This window comes from Gobio gobio, assembly GCF_949357685.1.
Source record: "Gobio gobio genome assembly, chromosome: 13".
NCBI lineage: Eukaryota > Metazoa > Chordata > Actinopteri > Cypriniformes > Gobionidae > Gobio > Gobio gobio.
In genome coordinates, this window is record NC_137106.1 from 1,322,710 (window position 1) to 1,347,704 (window position 24,995).

Here is a 24,995-nt window from a genome sequence, read left to right on the forward strand (position 1 = left end):
AGTTCATTCGACTCATTCAGACTCAGACGACTCATTTCCCAAGTTCATGCGACTCATTCAGACTCAGACGACTCATTCAGAATCAGACGACTCAGTTCACGAGTTCATTCGACTCATTCAGACTCAGACGACTCAGTTCACAAGAGTTAATGCGACTCATTCAGACTCAGACGACTCAGTTCACAAGTTCATGCGACTCATTCAGACTCAGACGACACAGTTCACGAGTTAATGCGACTCATTCAGACTCAGACAACTCATTTCCCAAGTTCATGCGACTCATTCAGACTCAGATGACAAAATTCACAAGTTCATGCGACTCATTCAGACTCAGACGACTCAGTTCACGAGTTCATGCGACTCATTCAGACTCAGACGACTCAGTTCACGAGTTAATGCGACTCATTCAGACTCAGACGACTCATTCAGACTCAGACAACTCATTCAGACTCATACAACTCATTTCCCAAGTTCATGCGACTCATTCAGAATCAGACGACTCATTTCCCAAGTTCATGCGACTCATTCAGAATCAGACGACTCAATTCACGAGTTCATGCGACTCATTCAGACTCAGACGACTCAGTTCATGAGTTCATGCGACTCATTCAGACTCCGACGACTCAGTTCGTGAGTTCATGCGACTCATTCAGACTCAGACGACTCAGTTTGTGAGTTCATTTGATTCATTCAGACTCAGACGACTCAGTTCACGAGTTCATTCGACTCATTCAGACTCAGACGACTCAGTTTGTGAGTTCATTTGATTCATTCAGACTCAGACGACTCAGTTCACGAGTTCATGCGACTCATTCAGACTCATGTGGAACGAACCGTGTGACCACTACTAATGCATTCTAGGAAATAGAACTCGAAGCAACTGAAATTCTCATATCTAAATCTTTCTCTCTCTCTCTCTCTCTCTCTCTCTCTCTCGTAAAGCAGTGTTTTTCTGTCTCTCAGATGTTTAGTCTGAGTCGCTGAGTTTCTGTCAACAGTTTGAAGAGGCACGAGACGTTAAAAGCTTTGCGGAGACTGTTTGATGTAAATGACTGATTAATGATCAGAAGAGATGCGGTATTTCACGGTATTATGTATTGAGCTTCACATGAAAAGCTCAAAAATGTGCTGCAGATCATAGATGAAGATCTCAATGATCTCTGGAGGAGAGAGTCATTTCTCAAAATATCTGAGTTTGTGTTTCCAATGAAGTAGTAAATGATGAGAGAATGATGATTTCTGGGTGAAGGATCTCTTTTAGTGTCTCTGGATGAGCTGAAGATCCTGCAACCGTGTCCAGTCCTGTCACACACACCATGTGCCATTTCAGGAGTTTAACGTGGTGTGTGTTTATAGGGGAGTGTGTGAAGGAGCTGAGGTTCACTAGTGTTTCACACGCATCTGTGAGTCTTATTCAGCCGGCGTTTGCAGGCCAGACGCTCACCGCCGTAAACCTGAAGGCATGAGCGCACATCTGTCTGTCTAATGCCACTTTTAATCAAAAGTAACTTTTTCCACTGTAAAGAAGCTTTTGTGCAATGGATGTCAAAGGTTCTTCATGGAACCATCGATGCCAGTCAAGAACCTTTATTTAACCTTTAAATTCTGCTGAACTAAATGAAGACGAACTTGCCCAGAAAATCCATGTTCTTGCCATGTATTTTTGCCTTGTTTTCCAGTACAAATATCTAAACATTTTAACCCTTGTATTACGTTCAGATTCTGGGTTTGATTTTTATGGTGCAGGTCAAATAGAGCCAATTGACCAAATTGAAGGAATTGACCAAATCGAGGGAATTGACCAAATAGAGCCAATTGACCAAATCGAGGGAATTGACCAAATCGAGTGAATTGACCAAATAAAGGGAATTGACCAAATCGAGGGAATTGACTAAATCGAGGGAATTGACCAAATAAAGGGAATTGACCAAATCGAGGGAATTGACCAAATAAAGGGAATTGACCAAATAAAGGGAATTGACCAAATCGAGGGAATTGACCAAATCGAGGGAATTGACCAAATAAAGGGAATTGACCAAATTGAGGGAACTGACCAAATGGAGGGAACTGACCAAATCGAGTGAATTGACCAAATCGAGTGAATTGACCAAATTGAGGGAATTGACCAAATCGAGGGAATTGACCAAATCGAGTGAATTGACCAAATTGAGGGAATTGACCAAATCGAGTGAATTGACCAAATTGAGGGAATTGACCAAATCGTGTGAATTGACCAAATTGAGGGAACTGACCAAATCGAGGGAATTGACCAAATTGAGGGAATTGACCAAATCGAGGGAATTGACCAAATCGAGTGAATTGACCAAATTGAGGGAATTGACCAAATCGAGTGAATTGACCAAATTGAGGGAATTGACCAAATCAAATGAATTGACCAAATTGAGGGAATTGACCAAATCGAGTGAATTGACCAAATTGAGGGAATTGACCAAATCGAGGGAATTGACCAAATCGAGGGAATTGACCAAATTGAGGGAATTGACCAAATTGAGGGAATTGACCAAATCGAGGGAATTGACCAAATCGAGTGAATTGACCAAATTGAGGGAATTGACCAAATTGAGGGAATTGACCAAATCGAGGGAATTGACCAAATTGAGGGAATTGACCAAATTGAGGGAATTGACCAAATCGAGGGAATTGACCAAATTGAGGGAATTGACCAAATCGAGTGAATTGACCAAAATCGAGGGAATTGACCAAATCAAGGGAATTGACCAAATCGAGTGAATTGACCAAATTGAGGGAATTGACCAAATTGAGGGAATTGACCAAATCGAGGGAATTGACCAAATTGAGGGAATTGACCAAATCGAGGGAATTGACCAAATTGAGGGAATTGACCAAATTGAGGGAATTGACCAAATTGAGGGAATTGACCAAATCAAGGGAATTGACCAAATCGAGTGAATTGACCAAATTGAGGGAATTGACCAAATTGAGGGAATTGACCAAATCGAGGGAATTGACCAAATCAAGGGAATTGACCAAATTGAGGGAATTGACCAAATCGAGTGAATTGACCAAATTGAGGGAATTGACCAAATCGTGTGAATTGACCAAATCGAGGGAATTGACCAAATTGAGGGAATTGACCAAATCGAGGGAATTGACCAAATTGAGGGAATTGACCAAATTGAGGGAATTGACCAAATTGAGGGAATTGACCAAATCAAGGGAATTGACCAAATCGAGTGAATTGACCAAATTGAGGGAATTGACCAAATTGAGGGAATTGACCAAATCGAGGGAATTGACCAAATCAAGGGAATTGACCAAATTGAGGGAATTGACCAAATCGAGTGAATTGACCAAATTGAGGGAATTGACCAAATCGTGTGAATTGACCAAATCGAGGGAATTGACCAAATCGAGGGAATTGACCAAATCGAGGGAATTGACCAAATCGAGGGAATTGACCAAATCGTGTGAATTGACCAAATCGAGGGAATTGACCAAATCGAGGGAATTGACCAAATCGAGGGAATTGACCAAATCGAGGGAATTTACCAAATCGTGTGAATTGACCAAATTGAGTGAATTGACCAAATCGAGGGAATTGACCAAATCGAGTGAATTGACCAAATCATGTGAATTGACCAAATTCAACATTACAATAATCTACAGCTCATCAACATTACAATAATCTACAGCTCATCATCATTACAATAATCTACAGCTCATCAACATTACAATAATCTACAGCTCATCATCATTACAATAATCTACAGCTCATCAACATTACAATAATCTACAGCTCATCATCATTACAATAATCTACAGCTCATCAACATTACAATAATCTACAGCTCATCAACATTACAATAATCTACAGCTCATCATCATTACAATAATCTACAGCTCATCAACATTACAATAATCTACAGCTCATCATCATTACAATAATCTACAGCTCATCATCATTACAATAATCTACAGCTCATCAACATTACAATAATCTACAGCTCATCATCATTACAATAATCTACAGCTCATCAACATTACAATAATCTACAGCTCATCAACATTACAATAATCTACAGCTCATGAACATTACAATAATCTACAGCTCATCTACATTACAATAATCTACAGCTCATGAACATTACAATAATCTACAGCTCATCATCATTACAATAATCTACAGCTCATCAACATTACAATAATCTACAGCTCATCAACATTACAATAATCTACAGCTCATCAACATTACAATAATCTACAGCTCATCAACATTACAATAATCTACAGCTCATGAACATTACAATAATCTACAGCTCATGAACATTACAATAATCTACAGCTCATCAACATTACAATAATCTACAGCTCATCAACATTACAATAATCTACAGCTCATCAACATTACAATAATCTACAGCTCATCAACATTACAATAATCTACAGCTCATCAACATTACAATAATCTACAGCTCATCAACATTACAATAATCTACAGCTCATCATTACAATAATCTACAGCTCATCATCATTACAATAATCTACAGCTCATCAACATTACAATAATCTACAGCTCATCAACATTACAATAATCTACAGCTCATGAACATTACAATAATCTACAGCTCATCAACATTACAATAATCTACAGCTCATCAACATTACAATAATCTACAGCTCATCAACATTACAATAATCTACAGCTCATCATCATTACAATAATCTACAGCTCATGAACATTACAATAATCTACAGCTCATCATCATTACAATAATCTACAGCTCATCATCATTACAATAATCTACAGCTCATCAACATTACAATAATCTACAGCTCATCAACATTACAATAATCTAGAGCTCATCATCATTACAATAATCTACAGCTCATCATCATTACAATAATCTACAGCTCATCAACATTACAATAATCTACAGCTCATCATCATTACAATAATCTACAGCTCATCAACATTACAATAATCTACAGCTCATCAACATTACAATAATCTACATCTCATCATCATTACAATAATCTACAGCTCATCATCATTACAATAATCTACAGCTCATCATCATTACAATAATCTACAGCTCATCATCATTACAATAATCTACAGCTCATCAACATTACAATAATCTACAGCTCATCATCATTACAATAATCTACAGCTCATCATCATTACAATAATCTACAGCTCATCATCATTACAATAATCTACAGCTCATCAACATTACAATAATCTACAGCTCATCATCATTACAATAATCTACAGCTCATCATCATTACAATAATCTACAGCTCATCATCATTACAATAATCTACAGCTCATCAACATTACAATAATCTACAGCTCATCATCATTACAATAATCTACAGCTCATCAACATTACAATAATCTACAGCTCATCATCATTACAATAATCTACAGCTCATCATCATTACAATAATCTACAGCTCATCATCATTACAATAATCTACAGCTCATCATCATTACAATAATCTACAGCTCATCAACATTACAATAATCTACAGCTCATCAACATTACAATAATCTACAGCTCATCAACATTACAATAATCTACAGCTCATCATCATTACAATAATCTACAGCTCATCAACATTACAATAATCTACAGCTCATCATCATTACAATAATCTACAGCTCATCATCATTACAATAATCTACAGCTCATCATCATTACAATAATCTACAGCTCATCATCATTACAATAATCTACAGCTCATCATCATTACAATAATCTACAGCTCATCAACATTACAATAATCTACAGCTCATCAACATTACAATAATCTACAGCTCATCAACATTACAATAATCTACAGCTCATCATCATTACAATAATCTACAGCTCATCAACATTACAATAATCTACAGCTCATCATCATTACAATAATCTACAGCTGATCAACATTACAATAATCTACAGCTCATCATCATTACAATAATCTACAGCTCATCAACATTACAATAATCTACAGCTCATCATCATTACAATAATCTACAGCTCATCAACATTACAATAATCTACAGCTCATCAACATTACAATAATCTACAGCTCATGAACATTACAATAATCTACAGCTCATCAACATTACAATAATCTACAGCTCATCAACATTACAATAATCTACAGCTCATCAACATTACTATAATCTACAGCTCATCAACATTACAATAATCTACAGCTCATGAACATTACAATAATCTACAGCTCATCAACATTACAATAATCTACAGCTCATGAACATTACAATAATCTACAGCTCATCAACATTACAATAATCTACAGCTCATGAACATTACAATAATCTACAGCTCATCAACATTACAATAATCTACAGCTCATCAACATTACAATAATCTACAGCTCATCATCATTACAATAATCTACAGCTCATCATCATTACAATAATCTACAGCTCATCAACATTATAATAATCTACAGCTCATCATCATTACAATAATCTACAGCTCATCATCATTACAATAATCTACAGCTCATCATCATTACAATAATCTACAGCTCATCATCATTACAATAATCTACAGCTCATCAACATTACAATAATCTACAGCTCATCATCATTACAATAATCTACAGCTCATCATCATTACAATAATCTACAGCTCATCATCATTACAATAATCTACAGCTCATCAACATTACAATAATCTACAGCTCATCATCATTACAATAATCTACAGCTCATCATCATTACAATAATCTACAGCTCATCATCATTACAATAATCTACAGCTCATCAACATTACAATAATCTACAGCTCATCAACATTACAATAATCTACAGCTCATCATCATTACAATAATATACAGCTCATCAACATTACAATAATCTACAGCTCATCAACATTACAATAATCTACAGCTCATCAACATTACAATAATCTACAGCTCATCAACATTACAATAATCTACAGCTCATCAACATTACAATAATCTACAGCTCATCATCATTACAATAATCTACAGCTCATCATCATTACAATAATCTACAGCTCATCATCATTACAATAATCTACAGCTCATCAACATTACAATAATCTACAGCTCATCATCATTACAATAATATACAGCTCATCAACATTACAATAATCTACAGCTCATCAACATTACAATAATCTACAGCTCATCAACATTACAATAATCTACAGCTCATCAACATTACAATAATCTACAGCTCATCAACATTACAATAATCTACAGCTCATCAACATTACAATAATCTACAGCTCATCAACATTACAATAATCTACAGCTCATCATCATTACAATAATCTACAGCTCATCATCATTACAATAATCTACAGCTCATCAACATTACAATAATCTACAGCTCATCAACATTACAATAATCTACAGCTCATCATCAACATTACAATAATCTACAGCTCATCAACATTACAATAATCTACAGCTCATCAACATTACAATAATCTACAGCTCATCAACATTACAATAATCTACAGCTCATCATCATTACAATAATCTACAGCTCATCATCATTACAATAATCTACAGCTCATCATCATTACAATAATCTACAGCTCATCAACATTACAATAATCTACAGCTCATGAACATTACAATAATCTACAGCTCATCAACATTACAATAATCTACAGCTCATCAACATTACAATAATCTACAGCTCATCAACATTACAATAATCTACAGCTCATGAACATTACAATAATCTACAGCTCATCAACATTACAATAATCTACAGCTCATCATCATTACAATAATCTACAGCTCATCAACATTACAATAATCTACAGCTCATCATCATTACAATAATCTACAGCTCATCAACATTACAATAATCTACAGCTCATCATCATTACAATAATCTACAGCTCATCAACATTACAATAATCTACAGCTCATCAACATTACAATAATCTACAGCTCATCAACATTACAATAATCTACAGCTCATCAACATTACAATAATCTACAGCTCATCATCATTACAATAATCTACAGCTCATCAACATTACAATAATCTACAGCTCATGAACATTACAATAATCTACAGCTCATTAACATTACAATAATCTACAGCTCATCAACATTACAATAATCTACAGCTCATTAACATTACAATAATCTACAGCTCATCAACATTACAATAATCTACAGCTCATGAACATTACAATAATCTACAGCTCATCAACATTACAATAATCTACAGCTCATGAACATTACAATAATCTACAGCTCATTAACATTACAATAATCTACAGCTCATCAACATTACAATAATCTACAGCTCATTAACATTACAATAATCTACAGCTCATCAACATTACAATAATCTACAGCTCATTAACATTACAATAAACTACAGCTCATCAACATTACAATAATCTACAGCTCATCATCATTACAATAATCTACAGCTCATCAACATTACAATAATCTACAGTTCATCAACATTACAATAATCTACAGCTCATCAACATTACAATAATCTACAGCTCATCATCATTACAATAATCTACAGCTCATCATCATTACAATAATCTACAGCTCATCAACATTACAATAATCTACAGCTCATCAACATTACAATAATCTACAGCTCATCAACATTACAATAATCTACAGCTCATCAACATTACAATAATCTACAGCTCATCATCATTACAATAATCTACAGCTCATCAACATTACAATAATCTACAGCTCATCATCATTACAATAATCTACAGCTCATCAACATTACAATAATCTACAGCTCATCAACATTACAATAATCTACAGCTCATCAACATTACAATAATCTACAGCTCATCATCATTACAATAATCTACAGCTCATCATCATTACAATAATCTACAGCTCATCAACATTACAATAATCTACAGCTCATGAACATTACAATAATCTACAGCTCATCAACATTACAATAATCTACAGCTCATCATCATTACAATAATCTACAGCTCATCATCATTACAATAATCTACAGCTCATCAACATTACAATAATCTACAGCTCATCAACATTACAATAATCTACAGCTCATGAACATTACAATAATCTACAGCTCATCAACATTACAATAATCTACAGCTCATCATCATTACAATAATCTACAGCTCATCAACATTACAATAATCTACAGCTCATCAACATTACAATAATCTACAGCTCATGAACATTACAATAATCTACAGTTCATCAACATTACAATAATCTACAGCTCATCAACATTACAATAATCTACAGCTCATCATCATTACAATAATCTACAGCTCATCAACATTACAATAATCTACAGCTCATCAACATTACAATAATCTACAGCTCATCAACATTACAATAATCTACAGCTCATGAACATTACAATAATCTACAGCTCATCAACATTACAATAATCTACAGCTCATCATCATTACAATAATCTACAGCTCATCAACATTACAATAATCTACAGCTCATGAACATTACAATAATCTACAGTTCATCAACATTACAATAATCTACAGCTCATCAACATTACAATAATCTACAGCTCATGAAAATTACAATAATCTACAGTTCATCAACATTACAATAATCTACAGCTCATCAACATTACAATAATCTACAGCTCATGCACATTACAATAATCTACAGTTCATCAACATTACAATAATCTACAGCTCATGAACATTACAATAATCTACAGCTCATGAACATTACAATAATCTACAGCTCATCAACATTACAATAATCTACAGCTCATCAACATTACAATAATCTACAGCTCATCATCATTACAATAATCTAGAGCTCATCATCATTACAATAATCTACAGCTCATCAACATTACAATAATCTACAGCTCATCAACATTACAATAATCTACAGCTCATCAACATTACAATAATCTACAGCTCATCAACATTACAATAATCTACAGCTCATCAACATTACAATAATCTACAGCTCATGAACATTACAATAATCTACAGCTCATCAACATTACAATAATCTAGAGCTCATCATCATTACAATAATCTACAGCTCATCAACATTACAATAATCTACAGTTCATCAACATTACAATAATCTACAGCTCATCAACATTACAATAATCTACAGCTCATCAACATTACAATAATCTACAGCTCATCAACATTACAATAATCTAGAGCTCATCATCATTACAATAATCTACAGCTCATCAACATTACAATAATCTACAGCTCATCAACATTACAATAATCTACAGCTCATCAACATTACAATAATCTACAGCTCATCATCATTACAATAATCTACAGCTCATGAACATTACAATAATCTACAGCTCATGAACATTACAATAATCTACAGCTCATGAACATTACAATAATCTACAGCTCATCAACATTACAATAATCTACAGCTCATCAACATTACAATAATCTACAGCTCATGAGCATTACAATAATCTACAGCTCATGAACATTACAATAATCTACAGCTCATCAACATTACAATAATCTACAGCTCATCATCATTACAATAATCTACAGCTCATGAACATTACAATAATCTACAGCTCATCAACATTACAATAATCTACAGCTCATCATCATTACAATAATCTACAGCTCATCAACATTACAATAATATACAGCTCATCAACATTACAATAATCTACAGCTCATCATCATTACAATAATCTACAGCTCATGAACATTACAATAATCTACAGCTCATCAACATTACAATAATCTACAGCTCATCATCATTACAATAATCTACAGCTCATGAACATTACAATAATCTACAGCTCATCAACATTACAATAATCTACAGCTCATCATCATTACAATAATCTACAGCTCATCATCATTACAATAATCTACAGCTCATCAACATTACAATAATCTACAGCTCATCAACATTACAATAATATACAGCTCATCATCATTACAATAATATACAGCTCATCATCATTACAATAATCTACAGCTCATCAACATTACAATAATCTACAGCTCATCAACATTACAATAATCTACAGCTCATCAACATTACAATAATCTACAGCTCATCATCATTACAATAATCTACAGCTCATCAACATTACAATAATCTACAGCTCATCATCATTACAATAATCTACAGCTCATGAGCATTACAATAATCTACAGCTCATCAACATTACAATAATCTACAGCTCATCAACATTACAATAATCTACAGCTCATCATCATTACAATAATCTACAGCTCATCAACATTACAATAATCTACAGCTCATCATCATTACAATAATCTACAGCTCATGAACATTACAATAATCTACAGCTCATCATCATTACAATAATCTACAGCTCATGAGCATTACAATAATCTACAGCTCATCAACATTACAATAATCTACAGCTCATCATCATTACAATAATCTACAGCTCATGAGCATTACAATAATCTACAGCTCATCAACATTACAATAATCTACAGCTCATCATCATTACAATAATCTACAGCTCATCAACATTACAATAATCTACAGCTCATCAACATTACAATAATCTACAGCTCATCATCATTACAATAATCTACAGCTCATGAACATTACAATAATCTACAGCTCATCAACATTACAATAATCTACAGCTCATCAACATTACAATAATCTACAGCTCATCTACAATACAATAATCTACAGCTCATCAACATTACAATAATCTACAGCTCATCAACATTACAATAATCTACAGCTCATCAACATTACAATAATCTACAGCTCATCAACATTACAATAATCTACAGCTCATCAACATTACAATAATCTACAGCTCATCATCATTACAATAATCTACAGCTCATGAACATTACAATAATCTACAGCTCATCAACATTACAATAATCTACAGCTCATGAACATTACAATAATCTACAGCTCATCAACATTACAATAATCTACAGCTCATCAACATTACAATAATCTACAGCTCATCAACATTACAATAATCTACAGCTCATGAACATTACAATAATCTACAGCTCATCATCATTACAATAATCTACAGCTCATGAACATTACAATAATCTACAGCTCATCAACATTACAATAATCTACAGCTCATCATCATTACAATAATCTACAGCTCATGAACATTACAATAATCTACAGCTCATCAACATTACAATAATCTACAGCTCATCAACATTACAATAATCTACAGCTCATCTACAATACAATAATCTACAGCTCATCAACATTACAATAATCTACAGCTCATCAACATTACAATAATCTACAGCTCATCAACATTACAATAATCTACAGCTCATGAACATTACAATAATCTACAGCTCATCAACATTACAATAATCTAGAGCTCATCATCATTACAATAATCTACAGCTCATCAACATTACAATAATCTACAGCTCATCTACAATACAATAATCTACAGCTCATCAACATTACAATAATCTACAGCTCATCAACATTACAATAATCTACAGCTCATCAACATTACAATAATCTAGAGCTCATCATCATTACAATAATCTACAGCTCATCAACATTACAATAATCTACAGCTCATCAACATTACAATAATCTAACCTTGAGCTCATGAACGCATCAACTAACTGTCACTGAGAGCATGAGCTGTAGTTTAGAGATATATTTAAGATGGAGATGCAGTTTTACAGATGCTAGGTGATGGTGTTAAATGTTGGCGGTCTGAACTCAAGCCTCTCGTACCCCGAGGGAAGCCATTAGCCCTTTTACGCCATCACTTCTGTGGTGTGTAAATCTAGTTCACGATCTGATTGAGTGCCGTTCTTCTCTTGGCAGTCGTTTCGTCTGTCCGATGATGAGATGAGGAATCTGCTGCTGGAGTGTGAGGATGAAATCCTCCGATCTCCTGCTGGATCTTCATCAGAAGCTTCTCTCGGGATGATGCTCGCGTCTCCCTGTCTCTCCACCTCGGATCTGACGGAGCGAGGAGACTACTGAACTTTGGATTTCAAAGGCATGAAATTTGAAGAAGAATGCTTTTCTGTTTTATATTTTGCACTTTCATAATCGTGCTTTTATAGTTGCACAATAAGTACATGAACGTGTGTTTGTCATTGAGTCTCTGATGTGTGTGCCAGCGTCAGGATCACAATCAGACTGAAGGACAGCTGAAGTACAACGTAAGAGGACAAAATAAAATGTTCCTTTTCAAAAATCAAACCAATATGTCTTTTTATTCATGTCATGAGCTTTTGATTAACCCCAAAAAATATATATGGATCAAATCCATCTGAACCGCCTGACCCGCTTCTCCTTTTCTTTCTTCATAAACGTGTTCGAGGACCTGAGATAACCTCATAGAAGGTGAATATTATGGTTTATTAACAAGTTCACTACTGTAAAATTATTTTTTTTAAAGAAATTAATGGATTTATTGAGCAAGGATGCGTTAAATTGATAAAAAATATTCAAATAAATACTGCTCTTCAAACTTTGTTCATCAAAGAATCCTGAAAAATAAAATGTATCAGTTTCCACAAAAATATGAACAGTTTTCAACACTCATAATAACATGAGAATGTTCAGTGAAGGATCATGTGACACTGAAGACTGGAGTAATGATGATAATTCAGCTTTGATCACAAGAATAAATTATATTTTTACTATATATTTAATAATGTTTCACAATTTGTACTGTATTTTTATAAATGCAGCAGAAAAGACCACTCTTAAAAACATTAAAATCTTGTAGATTGAGTGTAAAGCGTGGTTTGATGGTGAATGAGGAGTCGTGTTCATATGGACATGTTACAGCGACTCCGACATTCCCAGCATTCCTGACCTTGAAGGTGAGCCGTGAGTTTGCTGATAAATGATCCCGGGATTTCATGTGAAAGATTGTGACGAAATAAGACTCTTTTGGCCAAATTAGCTTTTATTGTAGCTGTAACCCTAAACCAAACCACAGCCATTGCCCATAAAAACGGGCTGGATTTCTTGGTGAGCGTTGAGGTTTTTAGTGTAAAATCAGGCCTTCTGACTGTATGATTAAGCTCAAGGGGAGGATGTCATTTCAGCTCATTCTGGAGTTTAAAGTGCTTCACTAAAAAGAAAAGATTTGCATTTTTACTTAAAATTATTTATTGTTCATGTCATTTTACAAAATGATTGATAAGAATTAAACAACATTATTGAGTAAAACTGGTAACAATACTGACACTAAAGCATCCCTAAACATAGAAAATCCTCATCAGTGTGCAAACAGTTTATACAAATACTTCAGATGTCAGGTTACAGTTCATTATAAATTATTTAAATAGCATATATGTACACATATGACATAAAAAAAACTTTATCAATAACTTACTTTAAAAAGACCTCATTAATTAGGCACAAACTATTTATATTAACAACTTTCCATTCAGGTTCTACTGGGGCATATCGTTAAAAAAATTGTATTATTTACAGAAGGAATGTTTAACTACATACAGTAGCTCTAGAACAAAATACTGACTTATAAATGGCACTAATATCATGTGTAACTTTTGTTGAGTTCAATTATACAACAGTGAGGTAATATTTGTATGTTTACGTCACATTCCCCAGACAGCAACATGGTGTTGGCCCAGATCCGGCCCACACGTGGGATCCACATGTGACCCTGGACCACAAAACCAATATTTGGCCGAACTATTTTGAAAGTGTGAAAAAAAAATGTATATTGAGAAAAACTCCTTAAAAGTTGTCCAAATGAAGTCCGTAGCAATGCATATTACTACTAATAATACATTTATGATATATTTATGGTAGAAATATCTTCATGGAACATGATCTTAATATCCTAATGATTTTTGGATCATTTTGACCCATAAAAATTTTAGTAGGCTATTGCCACAGATATACCCGTGAGACGCAGAACTGCTATTGAGCTCCAGGGTCACATTTGACCCGGATCTGGGCCAACACTATGTTGCTGTTGGGGTCTGTTCATTTTAATTCACCCCAGTTTGTTCCTCCAGGCCTGAAGGAAACGCTCTCAAAGCTCCAGTTGTTCTTGTTTGTTTCAGTAATAAGTGGCTCTGAGATGATCCATCTCCTCTCAACACAATAAATAAATCAAACAAGTGCACCTCTGTAATCTCTCCGCTTCCTTTTTCATTTATGCTCATCGGGACATCTGTGTATTAATCTAAGACATGAGCTTCCTCCCGTCACGAAGGTCCTTCTAGCCCTGAGAAAGACTCCACTCTATAAACAGTGAAATTAAGACTCTTTGGCTGTCAACATCGATGACTGAATGTGATCGAAAGCGAGGGGTTTTTATGGAATCATTGAGTCCTGAAGATCTGGATGTCTCAATGACAAACGTCCATGCAGAAGTCCGTCCGTCCTGTGCGTCAACAGCTCCTCCGGTGGGATCTCAAACCCACCAGAATCAATCCAGGAGAAGCTTTTACTTCAGTTCACAAGCGACTCCTTTCTGTCACGATCATAGTCCACAGCAGACCTGAGCTTCCCTTCACCCACCAAACAATAAGAAACTGATTGAGACTCCAGTTGAGATTCAATGAGATGAAAGAGTTGATGGACCTGGACCTGCTCCTCGTTTAGACACAGTTTCTGCCCTCCACGTTTGGTCCTCGATTCCACCACAGAAGAGTTTTATAACACACAAACCGACATAAAAGAACAAATAGCGGGCACGTCCTTCGGGAAAACGATGATGGGGTCGTTATACATCTGCAAGAGAGTCAAAAACCACTCATGAGCTTTGCCAGAACACCATTAAGAGCCATATTGTTTAAAACCATCCAAATGGTTTACCTCGGCATTCGTATTTGAGATCTGAGAAGTAAACCATCTCTTGAGAGAAGACAAATAGGCCAAGTCTTCCTCCAGCGTACGTCTTGTCATAGATGCTTCCCGAATCAGCCATGATTTTCTTGCCCTCGTACATAATAACTCTGGAAAGAATCAAAAGAAGAGCAGTGAGTAAAGCTGTTGGATAGTAACTAAGACAAATCTTGATCTCAGTTGACCATCCTGACTTACCGGATGTGTCCGGTTTTGGGTCTGTGGATCAGCTGCCATCTGTAGGCAGTGTAATCCTTCCAGCCAATGTTCTTGGGATCGTGCCAAAGGGTACGCACCTGCAAACGGTCAGAAATAAGATGAGTGGGGCATTTCAAAAGCCAAAACCATCACTCGAATGCTCAGCTTGAGAACGATACGTACCTGTCCTTCGGTGTCTCCGGTGTGCCATAAAGCGTTCCTGAGATGTTCGCCCGGTCCTGTAGTGGAGTTCACTACTTTAATGGAGAGTCCAGAGTAGCCCTGGGCTTTGGTGGGCGTGTGAGACCAGTAGGTCTGTGTGATCTGTTTCCACATCACCACATAGAAGCGTGAGCTGGATTGGTAGCCAAAAACAAAGCCGGCATAGTCGTCGTCACGGTCTGTGTTGATGAAGAACGTGCCGCTGAAGTCCACGGCATTGAACTCATCATAACCTGAGAAACAACAAGAACGTTAGCGTTTGGATGTAGACGATGAACTGGTGTGAGCCAGTGCCTCTCAACCACTTACCAACGGCAATGCCGGGATCACAGTTGACGGTCTGAAGAAGCTCTTTCCCCTGGTGACGGACGACCCAGTTGGGGTCGATTTGGGAAGTTCCTGTGGGATCGAGGGGAACCATCTGGAACCTGCGGAAATCTGTTGCACTAATGTCGACGTTCTCCGGGCAAACATCATGAATATCCAGCACGTTATCTTGGTCAAAGTCCTTATTGCAAATGTCACCTCGGCCATCACCTGGACAGGGGAAAGAGACGGAACTTCAGCATGTGGAAGTTTATTCTTGCACGAATTGAATCATACAGAAATTGTACTGAAATCAGCTCCAGTGCGTTTGACTCACCATCTGAATCCAGTTGATCTGGGTTGAAGGCGAGTCGGCAGTTGTCTTTTTCATCAGGTACGCCATCATTGTCATCGTCATGATCGCAGGCGTCTCCTTTCCCGTCCTTGTCGTGGTCGACCTGGTTTGCGTTGGAGATGTAGGGGCAGTTGTCAAGGTTGTTCTGATGTCCATCCTCATCGATGTCTTGGTTGCTGTCACACTTGTCTCCGATGTTGTCCGAGTCAGAGTCAATCTGTGACATGACATTGATTAATGCAAAACCTTCATCATCTGCTGTTCATGGTTGCACACTCGTGTCTTAAAAAGCAAGAGGAAGTATCTCACCTGGTCAGGGTTGTGCTCCAGTGGGCAGTTGTCACAGTGGTCTCCGACTCCATCCAGGTCAGAATCTCTCTGGTCAGTGTTGTACACATATGGACAGTTGTCCTTCTCATTCAGAATGCCTGGACAAATAAATTAGTTTCCTTACTATATCCTTCCTGTGTGCCAGGATACATGACGAAAGATTCATGACGTGTTACTCACCATCACCATCGATGTCTATGGCACATGCATCACCCTCGCCATTGTTGTCGGTGTCAGTCTGTTCTGGATTACTGTCGTATGGGCAGTTATCGCATCGGTCGCCAACTTGATCGTGATCATGGTCGTACTGTCTTGGGTTGAAGGTGAACGGGCAATTGTCCTGGTTCAAAACAAGAAGATCCAATGATGAAAACAGAACGATAGAAAAACATCTGGAGTCGTTCTCTCCCTCACCGACCGAAATGTATAAATACACTCACAAATCATAGCAAAGCACTGAACAAAATTAATGTCTTAAGCGATATGCCATGGATGTGATGGTTTGGGACACAGCTGTGCAGGAATTCAGTGTTTGGCTGCAAGAGCCTGACTGTTTGTTTGCCCAGTCAAATTTTTGGGCTGAATTATGGATGTTAAACCAAGGGATCCAGCACAGCTGGACGGAAGCCACCACTCTTTTGTTCACTCTGTTCTTTTCTAGTCAGTAGCATGCTATCTCTAAATGCTTTTGCAGAAGAAGAATGTGTTTACGACTTACCCCGTCATCAGTGATCCCATCATTGTCATCATCATTGTCACAAGCATCTCCAGTTCCATCTTTGTCATAGTCTTCTTGCCCAGAGTTGGGAAGGTCAGGACAATTGTCCTAAAATAGAGATGTTTTGATGAAGATTTTGTAACCTCGTTGTATAACGGGATATGGTAGGGAAATGGTCACATACCTTCTTGCAGTGGTAGGTGGCGTTTTCCACACAGAGGAGGTCCGTGCTTGGCCAGCCGTCCAGGTCTGAGTCCTCTCCGCAGATGTAGCCGTTCCCAGCATAGCCTGGTTTACATTCGCAGCGGTACAGGATGTCGGAGAAGATTCCCAGGTAGATGCAGTTGGCTTTCTTATTGCAGTCATGGCTGCCGTCCTCACATGGGTTTCTTGGTGTGCAGACCTGTGAGAAAGTCAAGTTTATGGAGGTTAGCACTTGATGAAAGGAGAAAGAACTGGCCCTTCCCATTGTTGACTTTGTTCTAGACTGCTCTTACCTGTTTATTGGCAATGGCCTGCTCCATTCCCCTGCCGAAGGGCTGCTGTCCGGAGTAGCGTGGTGGGCAAGGCAGGCAGTTGTAGCCCGGTTCTGTGTTCTCACACTGATGGACTCCATTGAGCACAAAACAGGCATCGGGAACGTCTTTGCACTGCAGATGCCGAAATTAAGAATATTTAGAAACACCAATATCTCCATTTAGAAGTATCCATCTCATTAGCATGACATTCTCACCTCATCAATGTCTTGACAATGGATTCCATCCCCAGTGTATCCAACGGGACACTCGCCGCATGTCCAGGAGCCATCGGGGAAGCTAGTGCATTTGGCGCCAGCGAAGCACGGGTTAGAGAGACATCCATCTGTTTATGAGAGAATGGAAATCTGTTATTTTAATGTTACAAGAATCTTTAGCTTGATCCTTAGCAATGAAGCGTGTCTCACCAACGGGACACAACTGGGCGTTGCACAACCGGCTTCCTTTGGAGTCACCCAGACATTCTTTTCCACCGTGTTTTGGAGCGGGGCTGTTACACAAACGGTGTCTGCGCTGTAATCCTCCACCGCATGTGACGGAGCAAGAGTCCCATGGTGACCAGGGTCCCCAACCTCCATTCACTGAGACACCGAGAGAAATGCAGCGTCAGTTGAGATTTCAGGTTAAGTGCTGTAAATACTCTAAAAGTTATATGGCAGACATTTACCTGGGCATGGGGCCATCTGGCATGGTTCGGTCTGGCGACCATCTCCCTCGCAGTCTTTGCCGCCCATCTGAGGCGTTGGGGAGTTGCACAGCCGGATGCGAGTAATGACGCCGTCGCCACAAGTCACTGAGCAGGAGGACCAGGGAGACCAGTGGCTCCAGCCTCCATCCTGCTTGACTGCATGAAAACAGAAATAAGTGTTTAACATCTTGCCTGTAACCGAGCGGGATTCAAACTGCGACATGGGAGATGGTCTCAAGCATCTGTCGCAAACATGCTTCTTGAGTCCAGGAGAGTGAGGTTTACATGTATAGTTCTTAATGGCCTACGTTACAGTCACCCCCCTAAACCTCACTCCCATCAGAGTCATGGCACCAAATGTAACCGGTCCTACTCAAGCAGAATTTGAACTGAGGACTACGACATGGGAGGTGGGCACGCTAACAAGGATGCTAAAGACCACGGTCTCTACCATTAGTCGCTAACGTGCCTCTTGAGGTCAGGGGAGTGAGGTTTACATGCTCAGCTCCTACTGGCATACGTTACACTCACCCCCCTAAACCTCACTCCCATCCGGGTCACGGCACCAAATTTAAACAGTCCTACACGACCCACTCTTAGCTGAATTCGAACTGGTTACTACGGTATGGGAGGTGGGTACGCTAGAGACTGACATCTTTAACGTACTTGTTAGTGTGCCCGCCACTCATGCCGAAGTCACCGGTTTGAATTCAGCTCAGATCAGGTCGAGTTACATGTGGTGCCGTGACCCGATGTGAGTGAGGTTTAGGGGTCTCTTGTCAAGTCTAGTCAAGTTTATTTATATAGCGCTTTTAACAATACAGATTGTTTCAGAGCAGCTTCACAGTGTTAAACAGGAAAATAATGCAACAGAATTTTATTCGGCCGTACAGCCGCTCCGGAGAAAACGGTGATGTCATCAGTTCATTTCAATTATCATACAGTGACAGTGTGGGCTTTAGATCAGTAATTTAGTTTATATGGTTAAATTAGTTTAATAATAAGATTTATTTGGATGTTTAGTTGAACATGTAGTGTCCCCAACTGAGCAAGCCAAGCCAGAGGCAACCCAAACCCCATCAGGAGCAGAATGGAGGAAAATAAACCTTGGAGAAACCAGACTCAGTCGGGGGGGGCAGTTCTCCTCTGGCCAATTAACAAACAGCGTATTATTATTATTCTGGCAACTTTACAGGTCAGAGGTCATAATAGATCGGAATATTCGAAAGATCGGAGGCAGCAAGCCGGAGACGGGTTTATTGAGGATGCCGTGACGATGAGGCAGTTTTAGTCTAATTGAGCCAGGGGAGTGAGGTTTACACACACAGCTCTTACTGGCCTCTGTTACATGAATGAAGATCTGAATATGACCAGTGACGGATTGTTAAACTCACAGCGTTTGTCGCATTCTTGCGTGTAACAGTCTCTCGTCTGCACGGATGTGCCATCGCAGTTGTTGTTGATTCGGTCACAAGAGCGTCCGCGCTGCTGAATGCCTCTGCCACAGGTCACTGAACAGTGTGTCCATTCGGACCAGGGCGACCAGCCGTCTTCTGCTCCCGCATCACTCGCTTGAGGAAGAGAATCAGAGAACATATTCAAACAGGGACACCGGATGAGTTCAACGATCAGACGATCGATGACCTACATAATGTTGAGATTTAACAACAGCTGGACTCACGTGTTCCGCAGCGTGGGCAGCATTCACCATCTGGGACAGTGGCGTTGGCGCAGGGCATGAGAGGGCAGGAGATTTCACGGCACACAGTGGCGGAGTTCTGTGAAATATTTGAAGCAAGTTTTAAGGGTTAGTTCACCCAAAAATGAAAATTCTGTCATTAATTCCTCACCCTCATGTGGTTGGACACCCGTCAGACCTCCGTTCATCTTCAGACACAAATGAAGATATTTTTATTGAAATCTGATGCTCTGAAAGGCTTCAGATAGGCCTCCATTGGCATTCAGTACATTTACACTCACAAGACCCATAAAAGGCACTTAAAACGTCGTTACAAAGTCCATCTCACCACAGTGACTCTACAATAATTTTACGATGCGACGACAATAGTTTTTGTGCGCAAAAAAAAATCTAAATAACACCTTTATCCAGCTTGTTCTTGTCTTCCGTGTGTGTCTCCACGACGCATGCGTGAGAATATGAGCAGATCCGGCATTCGGGAATCCATGAAATGCCACTTTAACCCCATTTTGAGAACTACACCGAGACCTAAAGCACGATCAGTGTAGAATTCAACAGCTGAGATACGCGCGTCTTCCTCTGCTCGTAAAACAAATCTCTTCTGGGTCATGTGTCCGAACGCCGGATCTGCTCATATTCTCGCGCATGCGTCGTGGAGACACACACGGAAGACAAGAACAAGCTGGATAAAGGTGTTATTTTGATTTTTTTTTTCGCACAAAAACTATTGTCGTCGCATCGTAAAATGATTGTAGAGTCACTGTGGTGAGATGGACTTTGTAACAACGTTTTTAGTGCCTTTTATGGGTCTTGTGAGTGTAAATGTACTGAATGCCAATGGAGGCCTATCTGAAGCCTTTCTCAGCATCAGCTTTACACTAAAATATCTTCATTTGTGTCTGAAGATGAACGGAGGTCTGACGGGTGTCGAACGACATGAGGGTGAGGAATTAATGACAGAATTTTCATTTTTGGGTGAACTAACCCTTTAATGGGACGATCCCGACAGCTGCACATAACGAATGAGAAATAAACGCCTCTCTGCTGGATTTCAGTTAGCCAATAAAAAGTGACCCCTGGAAAATCTTGTGGTGATATAAACTCTGAGCGGGCAGCAGGGGAATACATCTGACTGGACTAACAAAGTGTTTTAATGTGGCCAGCATGAGGGTGGAGAATACAGACTGAGTCAGCGGCCACAACCGCACACACACTAACACACACACACACTGGTCTCACCGGAAACCAAAGTCAGCGGGTATCCCTCACCAATTAAAACATTCCTGAATCTCGGCCATTTAGAAGCATGTGTGCAGTGAAAGACTTTCAGCACCTGTTTCCCTCCTCCCAACACTAACTTAACCGTCAAATCTGGTCCTGCACTAAACCAGGACTAACCCGTATAAATGAAGAGAAAAGCCAAGACCTGTACCTGACATGTGCAGTGCGTGCAGCTGTCCACCGTCCACTCGTCTTTGTCTCTGTAAACAATGCCGTTGTGCAGACAAACGCTGCTGTAGATTTTAAACTGGTTGCTTTCGAGTGTCTGAAGAGCACAGAGAACCCGTCATTAGAAAGGACTTTCATTTCATGTGAGGCTCATGTGGGATAACTAAGGGATGGATATCTATAGCAGGGTGGAGAGACACATGCATGAACGTCAGACAGATCTGGTTTTGATCCTCACCACTTTGATGAGCTCGTTTGACAACTGCTTCACCACCACACCGAGTCCCTTGAGCTCCGTAAACATGCTGGTCAGATCATCGCAGGAGAAACCGCAGATGTCCTGCAGACCTGAAGAGGGAAAGGGATTCTGACGTTAACGCCTTGAGTCAATGCCGAGACCCCAGACACACCACAAACGCATGGCGATCATCTGACCTTTAGTCTTGTGTCCGGTGTAATCGGTGCGGATGGCCGGACTGGATCCATTCACGGAGTTCCTCAAGCTCATGATATCATCTGTGATGAAGGTTGCTGTCAAAATATTCACTGATCTTTATTCAATTCGTTTACAGTTATGCATTTATTAAATGTTATTAGTTCTTGCTTCCCCTCGGAATCGAACCCATGACTTCAGTATTACACTCTAAAAAAAAGGTTCTATATGGCACCAAAAATGGTTCTTGGCTTGTAATCATAGGGGAACCTTTTTTAGTGCTATATAGCACCAATTTTGGTGTTTCAGTGGTTCTTCAGCGGTTCTTTGACTATATAGCACCTCTGAAGAACCACTTGGGGCTATATAGCACTAAAAAAGGTTCCCCTATGATTACGAGCCAAGAACCATTTTTGGTGCCATATAGAACCTTTTTTTTTTTTTAGAGTGTACTAGCGCCAGGCAAAGTGCAAAAAATTTGACATTTTTCAATATTAAATAAAACGTTTATTTTTTTTATAGACTTTATTTGACAGTTTTCAACATTTAACACAATTAAAAGCATGTGTTTTGCAGCCTTTATCAATAGATAAAACACTTACAGCTCTCGCATCCTCTATTGCGCAAAATCGCGTCCAGCGTCGTTCCAAAAACAAATCGCACATTCTGGAGAACTCCCTGGAAAAAAGAAAAAATGGGATAGTGGTCAAACCCCGAGACTAACAGGGAAAAAAACCCTCCAGCAGCGACTGTAACACAGAGACTGTAAAACAAAAACACTCGCTTTCGCGCGCATTACGCGCGTCTTTACGCGTGTCCAAACTCCTCGTCTTTACGCATGAATTGAACGGCATTAAATGCAAATAGAATAACCAAAACCCAGGCTCTACTCACCATGAAGCGATCGGATTTGGCGGCTCCTTTGGCGATCCTCAGGCTCGCGATGTCCGCGCTCTCCTGACTCAGGATCTGCTGGATCGGAACATCGAGCTCTTGAGTGTTGATCTCCTCGCATCCCACATAAACCTGTGCGCGATCCTCCTGCACAAACACCGTGATGTTCCTCCAGTGTCCGTTCGCCACGTTCACGTCCTCGATGGAGACCACGTGCTGTCCGCTCGCGGTCCAGTACACCAGGTCCACCGTGTTGGCCTTTCCGTTGGATATGATCTCAAAGACGGAGCCGGTGCCGTCGGTCCTCTCCACGGAGATCAGGCTGCCCCGGGTGCGCTTGGCTTGTTTGAGGCTGGCGGTGAAGATGAAGCCTCTCTCGCTCTGGATGGAGTAGATCAGGTCCCTGAAGGAGAGCTCGGGCACGGAGGGGATCAGGTTCGGGTTCAGGATCTTGTACGCGGGGCTGTATGGATCGGGTCCCTTCACCAAACTCACCCCGTGATGCTTCTTATGCAGATGCGAGAGCTCGAACAGGTCGAACACGGTGTCGTCGTCGGGCATTTCTGCGGATTTGGAGAGATGTGAGCGCGCGCACGAGTATGAAAAACACACAATAGGACCAAAGGAAAGAGTTTGTCCTCACCTGCGTGTCTGCTGCTCTCGGAACTCCACAATAACAGACACAACACGAGTCCTCTCAGAGCCATGATTCCCTGATTTCCCCCGATGCTGCAGAGAGACGCTAATAACACAGAAACCCCAGTATCTGTGAGTGTGTGTGTGTGTGTGTGTGTGCTGGAGATGTTCTGCTCTTCTGAGCGCATGAGTCTCCGGCGCTATTTAAGTCATTTCACACATTCTTCAGCTGCCCTCTCGACCAATCAGCGTTCAGGACGCGCATATTCAACATCAGGAGAAAAAACTGCACATTCCACAGGAAACTTTCCATCAGGCAACAATCTGCCACACACACACACACAAACACACACACACACACACACACACAAATGACATGTCTCATATATATAACCTTATACACTAGTTTGGAGTCTGAATGTTTCTGAAAGAGTCTCATTTATGATCTCATCTGATGATTATTATCAGGGTTGAAAACTGACACATTTATTTCTCAGGATTCGTTGAGCTCAAAAGAACAGCATTTATTAGAAATATAATCTTTTGTAACATTATAAATGTCTTTACTGCCCTCTGAATCATTTGTTATGACAGAAATTCCATTAGGATTTTATCCTTTTTTTTTTAAGTTTTAAAGCCCATATGAATCTGAATGTGGACATAATGGTGTTTCCTGTTTAGTCCTCAT

The 24,995-nt window shown here is 39.1% G+C and overlaps 2 protein-coding genes across 3 annotated transcripts in view; one reads left to right on the plus strand and one right to left on the minus strand.

Annotated features, from left to right (window-relative positions):
- Positions 1–13,199, plus strand: part of fsip1 (fibrous sheath interacting protein 1) — a 64,426-nt gene extending 51,227 nt beyond the window's left edge. For both annotated transcript variants that reach the window (XM_079832928.1, XM_079832929.1), the window contains exon 12: positions 12,826–13,199. In XM_079832928.1, the coding sequence (XP_079689054.1) occupies positions 12,826–12,987 (162 nt within the window). In that variant the 3' untranslated portion in view covers positions 12,988–13,199. The remainder of the gene's footprint in view (positions 1–12,825) is intronic.
- Positions 13,200–14,109: 910 nt separating this feature from the next.
- thbs1a (thrombospondin 1a) lies at positions 14,110–24,480 on the minus strand. The gene is made up of 22 exons (XM_079832975.1): positions 24,315–24,480; positions 23,672–24,234; positions 23,380–23,455; positions 22,780–22,875; positions 22,583–22,692; positions 22,328–22,441; positions 20,878–20,974; positions 20,591–20,767; positions 19,176–19,352; positions 18,916–19,089; positions 18,706–18,833; positions 18,470–18,622; positions 18,157–18,375; positions 17,973–18,080; positions 17,435–17,594; positions 17,234–17,352; positions 16,907–17,141; positions 16,573–16,800; positions 16,225–16,496; positions 16,042–16,139; positions 15,814–15,953; positions 14,110–15,729 (listed from the first exon to the last, which is right to left on the minus strand). The coding sequence occupies exons 1-22, from the start codon at positions 24,376–24,378 to the stop codon at positions 15,722–15,724; spliced, it is 3,516 nt and encodes a 1,171-aa protein (XP_079689101.1). The 5' UTR covers positions 24,379–24,480; the 3' UTR covers positions 14,110–15,721.
- Between the last annotated feature and the right edge of the window lie 515 nt (positions 24,481–24,995).

Bases quoted from the DNA above. Each gene is read 5' to 3' on its own strand.
- thbs1a (XM_079832975.1), bottom strand. From the start codon at position 24,378: ATGGCTCTGAGAGGACTCGTGTTGTGTCTGTTATTGTGGAGTTCCGAG. The intron at 20,975-22,327 runs GTACAGGTCTTG...AATATTTCACAG, and splicing joins GCACGCACTGCACATGTCAG to AACTCCGCCACTGTGTGCCG. The intron at 16,497-16,572 runs GTAAGTGGTTGA...GTTGTTTCTCAG, and splicing joins TGATCCCGGCATTGCCGTTG to GTTATGATGAGTTCAATGCC.